Source organism: Scophthalmus maximus, chromosome 1, assembly GCF_022379125.1.
Source record: "Scophthalmus maximus strain ysfricsl-2021 chromosome 1, ASM2237912v1, whole genome shotgun sequence".
Lineage (NCBI taxonomy): Eukaryota > Metazoa > Chordata > Actinopteri > Pleuronectiformes > Scophthalmidae > Scophthalmus > Scophthalmus maximus.
In genome coordinates, this window is record NC_061515.1 from 35,001 (window position 1) to 47,032 (window position 12,032).

The 12,032-nt window shown below is 41.0% G+C and overlaps 1 protein-coding gene across 3 annotated transcripts in view; it reads left to right on the forward strand.

The window, feature by feature from the left end:
• dyrk1b (dual-specificity tyrosine-(Y)-phosphorylation regulated kinase 1B) overlaps positions 1-12,032 on the forward strand; it is a 44,235-nt gene that overhangs the window by 21,465 nt on the left and 10,738 nt on the right. Inside the window, exons 1-2 of one of the 3 annotated variants that reach the window (XM_035606733.2) lie at positions 1-389; positions 11,412-11,578. The exon at positions 1-389 is cut by the window's left edge and continues 1,565 nt beyond it. In XM_035606733.2, the coding sequence (XP_035462626.1) occupies positions 281-389; positions 11,412-11,578 (276 nt within the window). In that variant the 5' untranslated portion in view covers positions 1-280. Of the gene's footprint in view, positions 390-3,983; positions 4,137-11,411; positions 11,579-12,032 lie in introns of those variants that run through there. The other 2 variants (XM_035606898.2, XM_035606810.2) reach the window with 2 other exon arrangements.

Below are 12,032 nucleotides of genomic sequence, written 5' to 3' on the forward strand. Positions count from 1 at the left end.
CCTGTACACCAGTTGGTTGCCTTAGAAACCACAGTCACAAAAAGAATCTTACAAAAGAAATAAGCCAGAGAAAGACGGTGCCTTTTGATTGGTTGGTCGGTTTCCCACCATTTCAAGATTCATTGATTTTTAGTTGGATGTAAAACTGTTGGAAGTGAACTCTGGGATTGAAAACACGCCTGATGACAGTTACCTGACCCCCCCTCACAAGCCCCGTCCACAAGTCAGTTTTGATTGACAGTATTTCCTCGCTGGATTTGAACAATTGCCAGACGTTTCCATGGTGATCACAACATCATCATCATCCGTGGAGGACAAGACCTTGCCCTCTTGCAGGATGGTCCAATCAGAACCCTGGATCACGTCTGCCCTGCTTCGCAAGAACAAGAGTCAGTACACACACACAAACACACACACACATACATGGTTGGGTATTTTAGTTGGTGTGTAGGTGTGTCAGTATGGTTCTTATGTTATCGTCCGTTAGAATTGCACACAGCACATGTTGGCATTGAAACCTGGTCCGGCAGCAGGAAGCGCCCTCATTATCATCATCATCATCATCATCATCATCATCATCATCATCATCATCATCATCATCATCATGATCATCGTCATGGTCATTTAGGGGCACTGGACTGTGAGGACGCCATCTCCACATACACGCTTAAAGGGGCAGTGAGCAATTCTAAACATTTTGCAAAATCAGCGAATATTTCTTCACCGTCTGTTAGCTGTCGCTTTGGTGTGTGTCTGCGCTGGGGAAAAAATCTGTGTTTTCGGCTCAGCACTGGCTCTGTAAATTGTAAACAAAAAAATGGTTCGGACCGCACCACACAACACTGGGAGCACAGTTTGTAAACATCACTCGTCGACACGTGCTAGCCGGGTGGCGCCGCAACTCCGCTGTTTCGGCCTAGTGGTTTGCGTGTCGGTTCGCGGCCCGGCCAGAGCTGTCAAATCACAACAACCAAGAGAGAAGTCCTCTGTCTGTCAGTGCTCCCTCTGTGGTCATGCCGTCATTGTTGATTGACCACTGAGGGCCTTTCGTTGTCAGGACTCGCTTTGTAACACAAATCTGACAAAGAAATTTAATTCTGCGAGGTTTTATGGACTGAATACAAAGGGGGGGTTAGACCTTTATTTATAATTTTCAGCTCATCCTCACTTGTCACTTTTTGCATGTTGGGATCAAAGAGGGTTTTACAGGTTTGATTGGAATTAGTTGTAACGGCTTGTTATTGTTTTTTAAAGCTCCGGTTGCCCCTCGTGTTGTAGTGGTCTGTTTTCTGCTGAGCGACGTGCCTCAGTTGCAGGTATTTCAGGTTTAGTATTATTGCAGCATTTTCATGGACGTTTCTCTGGTTATTTATTTACATGTACACTCAGTCGGCGGATTTCCAAAACTGATGCTGCCTAATCAAAGCGTCCTGCTGTGAATCCTCCATCATGAAGGTTCTAATGTTCCGTTTAAACAAGCATTGAATCACTTCTGTGACTCACAGGTCTGTATTCTCTGGAATCACCAGCAGAGGGCGACTCCACTGGTTGTGTCTATATAGGTCTATGAGAACACGACTCTACTTCCCACTTGATGTATAATGTCAGTAAACAGTTTTCTCTCAGTTACACACACACACACACACACACACACACGTCTGGTTGCAAAAAAAACAAAGATGGCGCTGGCAAAAAATGCTAAACTCGAGGCTTCAAAACAGCAGTTCACAAACCAACAGGGTGACGTCATGGGGGGTTAGGTTTGGGTCGTTCCACCCCATTACATGAATGAGGGCAGGCACCCTCTCAGTGTATGATATAAATACATCTACTACTGCATCCTTCAAAACGATCCTCCAGCTGAACCAACACCTCTGAAACTAAAGTGTAGAATCTCCAAGACGAACATTTACTGCAGAGCCGATGGATCAGACTGACCTTGTTTTGACTCGGTGTTCCTAGTAAACTGACAAGTGTATGTACATGAAGTGACAGGAATCATGGTATCACAATACCGTTTTTTTTCTTTTCTCACACGTTCACAACTTTATCTCATCTGATAAACTCCGCTGCTATGGTTATGTGGCTTTATGTTGTGGTGCCTCTTGTTCTTTGTGTTTGTGAGATAAACGCATGAGGGCATGAGGACAAGGCCTAAAATGCTCCAAAAAATACAATGACATGAATTATTGACAGCACTGTGTATGAACATGTGAGCTGGCTGTGCGTAAATCAAATGGAGGCTGAAAGTTGTTAATACTCACGCACATGATTTGTGCACGTTGATGTTGGAATGCAGGACTCCACAGATATTCACATTCCTCTCACAAATATGTAACACCATGATCCATACGGGAAATAATGGTAGCATGTGTACTGCGTTTCTCTGAGCTCTATGATGATTACTGTGCCGGACTCAGTGGATTCCCCGTGGTCCCAGAGTGGAATCCCTCACTTCCACGCTGTTTTAACTTCCAGCTGGGAATTACATTTGAGCCCTGACATTTTGTGGCTTGCTTGTTCAGTTGCCCTTCCTGCCCTGTAGCTAGTTCCTCCTTCAAATCAATTTTTATTAATTTTTGTTAGGGGTCGACTGATATGGCTTTTTCAGGGCCGATACCAATTATTACTAATCTAAGAGACTGGAAACCGATATTTGTCTGCAGTAAAGTTACTTGTGTTACGCGAAGTACTGCTCATTGTGGGATTTGTTTGTTGGGTTTTCCCTGTAATATTGTAATATTGACCTCAATTTGTAAAGTGCCTTGAGACAATGTATGTTGTGATTTGGTGCTATACAAATGATATTGAATTGAATTGAATTGAAAATTTTGAATAACACAAAACTTTGTTGAAATGCCTTAAAGGGGCAGTAAGTGTATTTGGAGGGGTGCACTGACCACGAGACCAAAACCCCGGAGTCGTAGCGCCTGTGGCTAGCTCGTCTCTTCAGGAGTCGGAGAGTGGTGTTTACAAACTGTTTACACAATGTTGTGTGGTCCGCACCATTTAGTTTGTTTGTTTTCAATATACAGAGGCTGAACTAATAAAGTCCGGAGATATAATAGCAACAATCACAGGAATTTATCAAGTTTCCTATTTTTGCCCTTTTATCTGACGACGATCAAACTGTGATGAAGAGAATCTGAAGTGATGTCAGACTGTTAATGTGTGATGTCATCAATCACAAAAGAATTAGTATTATGTTTTTATTACTATTTATTGTCACAGTTTCCTTGTGTTGTTCCGAGCTGCAGTGACGGAATAGGAAAGTAAAACACTGTCAGAGATTCTGTCGGGAGTCAAATAATCTTTATTTAATTCAAATGAAAGCTGTGATATTAATGAGTATGTATTTATTTAGTGTGATAAACTCTCCCTCGGTTTATTAGAAACTGTTTGAAAACCAGAGTGGACAAAGAACAGCAGTAGCTCAACAGCTCATGGAAGTGAAAATTCATATTCATCTTCTGAATCAAGCATTTTGATTATTATGACGTAACCACCCGAAGTCGACTCACCACGAGCTCCGAGGTTGTGAAACAATGGAACATGAACCTGTAGAAGCCACAAGTCCATATGAAATCAACCTTGTTTTAAGAAAAACATGTTTTATTGGCGATGTCATTGAGAAGTACTACACTACCAACAATCCTACGGTGTAACATCGACGTCCCCGATTGGTTGAAAGTCGTTGGAAAGGCATCAGCAATGGTTTATGTGATGAGCGGTTCCTTCACTCTTAAGATAATAATGCACACAGTCTTTCCAGGGTTAGAACTCTTGATATTAGGATAGGAAACGTCGATGGAGTGAGTGGATCAGAAATTCACTTTCTGCTGCAGTTTATTATTTGTCACGTGACTCTCTGGGGTTAGGGTTAGGGTTAGGGTTAGGCCTGGTCACAGTCAGTAAGGATCCTGTAGAATGGTGACTCTGGCTTTTCCAGTAATCTGATTGGTCAATACTTGGCTTTAATCTCTTATCTCCAAGCCGTACAGCATAAGTTACCATGGTGATTTACTCCAGTAAGAAGAGAACCACCTTCGTAGGATGGAGAAAAAAAAAATTAAACTGTTAAAAATCCTGCCTCATAGTGCAGAACCTCTGCCTGTTGGACTTGTTGCTTCCTAAAGGTAGAGATGTTCCGATACCATTTTTCACTTCCCAATACCAATACCGATAAGGAGATCTGGACTTTGTGTATTGATACCGAGTACTGATCCGATACCAGTGCACTTAAAAACCCCACAATAAATTACATATTTTAACAGCTTTATTCTACTAACCCTGTATGGAAGTGATGATCACTACCATTGTTGTTTGGCCTGGTTCAGATTCAACCTTTGAAGAGCAGATACATACAGAGAATGGAAGAATTATTTACCCTCTAACATTCATAACTGAAAAAGAACACTAATATATAAATCAATTAATAAACAACAATGACTTTTTTCAAATAGCTGTTAAAGTGCAGCCACAGCTTTTCAAAATAAAATATATTTAAAGTTTCAAACAGTTCAGTAACAATATAAAACAGAACAACAACAACTTCAAAACTAAATAAATCGGGGAATAAATAACAACTCCCTAAAAAACTGTTCATGTTAGAAAACTGGGGTGCACTGGGCAGCTGTGGCTCAGGAGGTAGAGACGGCCGTCTGTTAACCCATAGGTCGGTGGTTCGATCCCTGCTTCCCCCAGTCCCCATGCCGATGTGTCCTTGGCCAAGACACTTAACCCTGAATTGCCTCTGACGCATCTTCTGGACTATGAATGTGACAGAAAAGCAGTTAACAGCAGCTGTGTTAATGTGACTTGTGCTGTATAGTGTTTTGAGTTGTCGTTAAGACGAGAGAAGCAGTTATATAAATACAGTCCATTTAGCATTTACACATCGTTGTTTTACTTGTGGGATATTCCCTCGGAAATATTGCCAAATTGCTGCCATTTCCAGTAGCAATAATTTGTTAATGTTTAACCCTGGAAAATGCAGTTTCATATCCGTGAGACTACTTTAAAGACGTGATATCGCATCCGTACATAGATTTGTGTACTTGCCGATGCCCGATCCAGCATTTTCAGCAATATCGGCATTTCCCATCATGAAATCAGAACCAGCACATCTCTACTTATAGGTTTTGTGTCAGTCCTTTTCCACTACGGCTGCTTTATGCTGTGTATTATTTTTATTTTCAACATCTTTCTGGACTGTTGTTGACCATTTGAAAGAAGGGGTTTTCTAATTCGTCCTGGGATATTTAACATCAATCTGAATGATTCTCCAAGTTACATACTCAACCAGTTTGAAGAGATGATCTTTACACATTCAGATACATGTATTGCCAAATATGAAGCCAATGTCCTTTTAGTGATTGTTACCAGGCTTTCAATCATACCACTGGATCCTCCTCAGCAGACATTTTTCAGTGTTTCAGAACAGTTAATCCATATTTGTCTAAAAGCGTGTTCACGTTTATTTATTGATGCAGGACTAGATTGAACCAACTTCTTATTAGTGTCAGTTTTATCAATTAAATAAACTATTTTCTGTTTTGTGGGTTAGGGTGTGTGTGTAACTAGCCTTTAATGCAAGTCTTCCTGTGCTTCTTTCCACCAATTTGACATTATGCTTCATTTTGGTGTGTACAGTACTTAGGGTTATGGTTACATATATTTTTCACTATGGAATCCCCTGATAAGTCGACCTAACTCAGCTGTCACCCATCCTGAGTCCTGGTGTCTGTAATGATAGAGATTTGTTGTATGGCTCCAAAATCAGTGCTTGCCAGTGTTGGTTAGCCAAAATGTCAGCAATTTAGTCGGGGTCGACGGATTATTGGAGCCGATATTCACTGTTTTTCCTGATTATCGGTAATTTTTGAAGACAATTTGCCTTTGTCTCTGATGCAGTCACAGTCATGACTCTGGACATTATCAACGTCCATGTTTGTTTGTTCAGCTTCATGATAAAGCTTCTGATACAGTAGAACACTGTGTTCAGGTCATGTTCAAATCAATTCAATTTTATACCTTTATGTTGAACGGTGCTATGAATTTAAAATGTGCTTTAAGACGTTTCAACAAAGTTTAGTGTTTCTAAATTTTGACACTTTTTAACTGCAGACAAATATCGGTTGTCGGCCTCTTAGATTAGCAATAATCGGCATCGGACCTGAAATAGCCATATTAGTTTACCCCTATAAATTGCCAATATTTCCCACTGGAAACCCTAAAGACATGATATCAGAGAGAGATTCTCCATTGGACTAATTTTGATTTGGTCATCGTTTCACCTTGAAGCTGTATTAAATACTTTTCCTGCCGCACATCTGCCGATTGGTCATAATTAAGATCCTGCCTATTCACCTGTGGCAACACGTCACAATTTATTTCTTCAGTTTTATTATCCTTTGATTTTTGAGCATCAAACCACAAAGATCTGAGCTCCTGCAGAAAGCTCAGAGCTTCGGAGGCTTCATGGTCTGGCTCCTTGCTAAGTGTCAGGCCTTTGCAGAGGTTAATCATCTGTTTCAGAGTCCAGTCTGCTACTGTGGTATTGTTGTGCACTTGATCCAGCTGGCCCTGGCAGAACATAAGTCTATAGCAATGTTTCCATCTAAATGTAAAGCAAATTTTAAGCAAATTTAAAGAAAATGAGAATTACTAGCATTTCCATCAACTGGTCTGGAGCGATTAACTAGAGCAGTCTGGTCAGAAGAGGGCGCTATAGGCTATGTAGGCCGACCGTAACGAGGCTGTGATAGAACAGTGGAAGAAGTAGAAGTCGCAAACCGAAAACAAAACCAAAGGAAAACATGAGATAGGAAACATGGAAAGAGGCCTGCAGGAGTTGGTCAACTGAGCAACTTATCAAACAACCAACAGCTGATCAGTCATGAGAGCTGAATGTTCGCTACGTCACAATTTATTCCATCTTGCATTTTGCGCATCAACTCTTATTCACAAAAGTCAAAATCCACCTCAAGCGAGTGTGTAAACTTTTATTACGAATAAGAGCAAATTTTTTATCAACTTTTTATTGTGTTTAGTAGTTGTATGGTTGTAGGAAACTGTTGCAATGATGTCTACAGGTTCATCTGTCAACATCATTATCATTCGAGATTTGATTTGAACGGTTATCACCCAGTTGTAGGCAACAGACTTCATCAGTCTGGTGAACTGTTTCAATATGTATTTATGAACTCTCTTGTTTTGTGTATTCCCTGTCTAAACATTATAGTCTCGTAGATTCATAGCAATATGCTGGATTCAGGATTCAGTTCCGAAGCCGGGATCCCCCCACCGCACCAACAATAACAAAACTTCTCAAACTCCCATTCGTGGTGTCATGTGAATTGAGCATGGCTGCACACCCACACTGTCAATAATGAACAAATATTCATTCATTTTTTAAAAGATTGTATGCTTTTTAAAAACAAAAACATCATTTCATACTCATCTGATTTTTGGACTCTTAATATCGCCACAATAAAATGTCTTGTAATTGTCCTAATGGAAGGCAATATGTAGCTGATCATTTCATTTGATTAGACGCTCGAGCGCGGACCTCTGTCAAGGCCCAAAATTCTCCTTATGAAACAACATTTAAATCCACTAAATCTGGGTTTTTATTTGGATCTGCACCCAATAGCACACACTCATATATATCAGTTCCCTTACGAAGCCTGATTGTTATTCCCAGGGAAATATGTGAAAATGTCCAAATCCACTCCTTTGTTTCAGATTTTTAATGGGTTTAACTTTTTTCGTGAAAATCCGTCCTGAAGTTTTTGCGTAATCCTGCTGACAATCTAACAAACAAACGGACACAGATGAAAACGTCACCTCCTTTTCTGACACGACCCACATGTAGGGGAAACACTGTCTTAGTGACAAATCTAATCTAATCTAGTTTTGTGAAACTGTGGCTTCCTTTAGCAGAGATACCGTGGGAGCTTGAGTTTGGTCCGAGTACGGTGCCGTTTTTAAAAATAATTATGTCATCTGGTGACATTTTGCTTGTTATAATGACTTAATAATATACCTATATATATATATATATATAATGACTTCAGCATCAACAGTATTTGATAATTGTATAAATCACTGTTTGGTTCTGTTTCTCTGGCTCAATGTATGTATATATATATATATATATATATATATATATATATATATATATATATATATATATACACATACATATATATATATATATATATATATATGTATATATATAAATAGATCTACGTCTCACTGTTGTTTTTCCCATCGTCAAGCAACTTGTGAAAACAAGGAAGTGTTAAGTTTTCCAACTGAACTGTGTGTTGCTGCCTGGAGTGACTCCTCGCTCGCTGTTGCCCTAAATATTGTTACATCATTGTGCGTCAACATAACGCTGATGGAGAGATGAAAGAGGTGCGCAGGAAAAAAAAAAGAAGATGTCTCTCACTGAGACCCATTGAGCCGTCGTCACAGGCATCGTTCGGGGAGGAGGGAAGATGAGAGCGAGGGATGGAGGGATGGATATATGAATGATGGATGGATAAAGCGAAGTAGATTCAGATGTGGAGAGTTTTTTTTTTGAGAAAGCAGGAAGGATGATGAAGGAAAAGGGGGAGGAGAGCGCGGCTGGTAGGGCGGGTTGGGTTGCTAGGGGAGAGTATGTCAGACTGCTGCCGAGAGCCCGGCTGCTATTGGAAGCTACTTCTTAGCAGGAGCGAGAGAGAAGTAGCTAATGAGTATTGTGGGCTGGTTGCTGAGACAGCACTGGGGTTTATTTATAGAGCGCTGGCCAGCCAGCCCTTAGATACCAGCAGCGAATCAGCTGACGGAGAAAGAGGGGGGCCGTGACCAATGGCAGCGCGAGGAGGGGGATGCCAGATTGAGGAAGTGCTGTGAGAGTGCCTGTGCGTCTCTTAAAGAAACAGTCGCAGAGTTTCTCAGCACCAGGCAGATCTTCACCGCTCCAGCAGCCTCACGCCTGTGAAGCAGGACAGGACCCAGAGCACCAAGTCCACAGATAGTATATTAATACACGTTTATACACCATGTATGGAAGATAAATACTGGTGACTGAGCAACCTATAATTACAAAAGGTTATTCCTACATCTGAGAGAGTCTCTGCCCTGAATTAAGTTGAAGTGGCATAAAAATAGACGGTGGCACCGCTCACGGAGGGTTAAACCACGTTCTTATAAATCTGAAGGTTGTCCATCCAAAGGCCCAGTATCACCTGCTTCTGCTCTCAGGGTTGGGTCAGCAGCTTGTAACTGGATCTCTGTGGTTTGAGTCAACCTTTTTTACTTTTATTTGTTCTTTACTTAGAGAAAACACTTCTCATGTGCTGTCTCTCATCTTACTCTCATTTCTAATGCAGTGGAAACTGCTCCTTCGCAATAAAAGATTCAGACATGCATATAAATAAATATATATATATATACATATATACACACACAAACACTCACACTCACACACACACACACACACACACACACACACACACATATAGTGAGAGAGAGAGAGAGAGAGAATTTAAACTCATGACATGAGACATTTGCCCCCCTTTAGGGTTAGGGTTTACATCAGTAGGTCCAACTGTTTTTCCACAACATGGATCCTGATGTTGCATTTACACCAGAGGATGCAACTAACGATTATTTTCATATCAATTAATCTGTTGATTATTTTCTTGATTCAACGATTAGTTGTTTGGTTGATAAAATGTCATGGAATGGTGAAAAATGAAAAGATGAGGTCACTCTTGTCTACGGGGAATGGGGACCACTCCTCTTCTCCCAACAGCCAAACACCACATCAGCCTTGACTCCTACACCTGGTCTCCACCTTTCACATCGCATCTTAAAGAACTGCAATCACCTTGATCGCTGCAAAACGTTACAATCTTTAGTGTTTATTGAACAAAACCTAAGTGGACGCTTGTATTTAGTAACTGGTTGAACTTCCTTTGGCACCAGTCGGATCCGACGTTGAGGTGGACACAGTCCGACAGATCATCTCGTCAGGACTTCGGTGTGAACGCAGCATCTTCGTCGGGGTTAAGGTCCGTTCTCTGACCCAAACTGGTCTGAAGTTGTTCCGTTGTAGATCCACTCTGATATTTGTGTCCGTGGTGCTGATGCATCATTAAGCTTCCACTGATCTTCAGCTCGGAAGTTCATCTTCCTCTCAATGGTGTCGGCTGTCCGAGCCCAGAGGGAGGCGAAGATCCTCCCTTCTGCCATAAGTCATCATTGGAATGATGTTGTGTGTTGGAACAAATCTTGTTTGATCTCCTTCTTGTGAGGCCTGGTTTGTCCAACCTGAGCTTCTTTTCTTCAGCCCATTTTTGAAAAATAACGATAAAGATATAAAATGTTTCTCTTTTCTCTTAAACAGCTGTATTTGTCACTTACACCTGCACCTTGCTCTCGATATCAAAGACTTGCCTGTGTCACCTCGAGTTGCAACAGTTAAGCGATTAGTTTCAGCTTTGTACAAAGTAAAAATAAAAAGGTTAATTTTCCATCTGTTGTGTAGAACCAGAATCCAAAACACACTTCCACAACTCATCATCTCAGAGCTTCGGTGTCAGGACGGGTTTTCTTGCTCGTTTCCTGCCTTTTCGTAAAAAGATAAAAAGCAACATAACATTACTGGCTTACTTCACTGATAGGTCAAGAGGGACAGGTCTAGCTGATGGTGAGCGCCCTCTGCTGGATCTGAGGCGAACTACTTCAGACTGTCTGATGTGCTTCATTGTGAATTGGAACAGGTCATAACGGTTTGAATATGTACACCCACATTTGACAGAAGTGACAGAACAACACGGAGATCATCTGGACTACTAAACTAATCGCAAACTGTTTTGTTAATCGATTAATCAGTTCAAGTAGATTTTACGGGAAAAAGGTAAAAATTCTCTGATTTGAGCTTCTTAAATGTGAATAGTTCTGGTTTCTTTGATCCTCTGTGACAGTAAACTGAATATCTTTGGTGTGAGGACAAAATAAAACATTATCTTGGAGTTTAATATTCTGTGTTGACAATTGAAGACCAGAAACATCATTTAACTGATGATTTAAACTCAACGTAATCCCCAAAAATAAAGCATCTGTTTGGATCCATTTTAAAATAATTTTCCCATTGTTGTAAAGTAGCCAACATACTGGTGTGTAATCACTTTAGTAATTTAATGTAAAGTGTGCAGATCTGTGAAGTTGGGCCGTGGGACATGTGTACTACAGATGGTACAGTTTGTGTGGTGAACGTGGAAAGTAATAATCAATGACTGGTGTGAAGGATGTGTTTGTTTCAAAGATGGAGGTAGAGAGGTGGATTAGACATGTTGGAGATTCCCTCTCTGATCACCCCCCCCCTCCCCCCCTCTCTCTCACTCTCTTCTCAGGTGTAAGCAGCTCAGGATGTCCGCCCACCTCCTCCTCCTCCTCCTCCTCCTCCTCCTCCTCCTCCACTGCCCAGGGCTTCTCCCTCGCTGAGCCAGCCATGACCAGCCAGCACACACATACACACCCCACCTTCAGCTCCATCCACTCCATGGCCGAGCAGCAGCAGGTAACACACACACACACACACACACACACACTCACACACACACACACACAGGAACTAATATGTAGTTCACCTGTTGATGTCAAGGATGTTTTATCTCATTAGAAAAGAACAGTTTAACAACATTGTCATTATTGTGTAAAACCAGCACCAGTATGAATCCATGGTGATTGTTCATGGCAGTGAAGCCACATCCTCAGTCCAGAATTTTATTTTGGATCTTAACACTCATAGATATCAGTCCCCTAAATATGCCAAGTACATCAATTCATCAAGATCCATGAATAATTCGCTGGGAAAATTGGTAAAAAAATGTACAAAAAAATAAAAAATCCAATTCACAACCACAAAGAAAGTGAAAAAAATCCTGGAACTGCCCCTTTGTCTGGGTCAGTGATAAAATTGAACAGGTTCTTTCTTTGCCCATGTTCCATTTCCAAGTTGCATGGAAATCTGC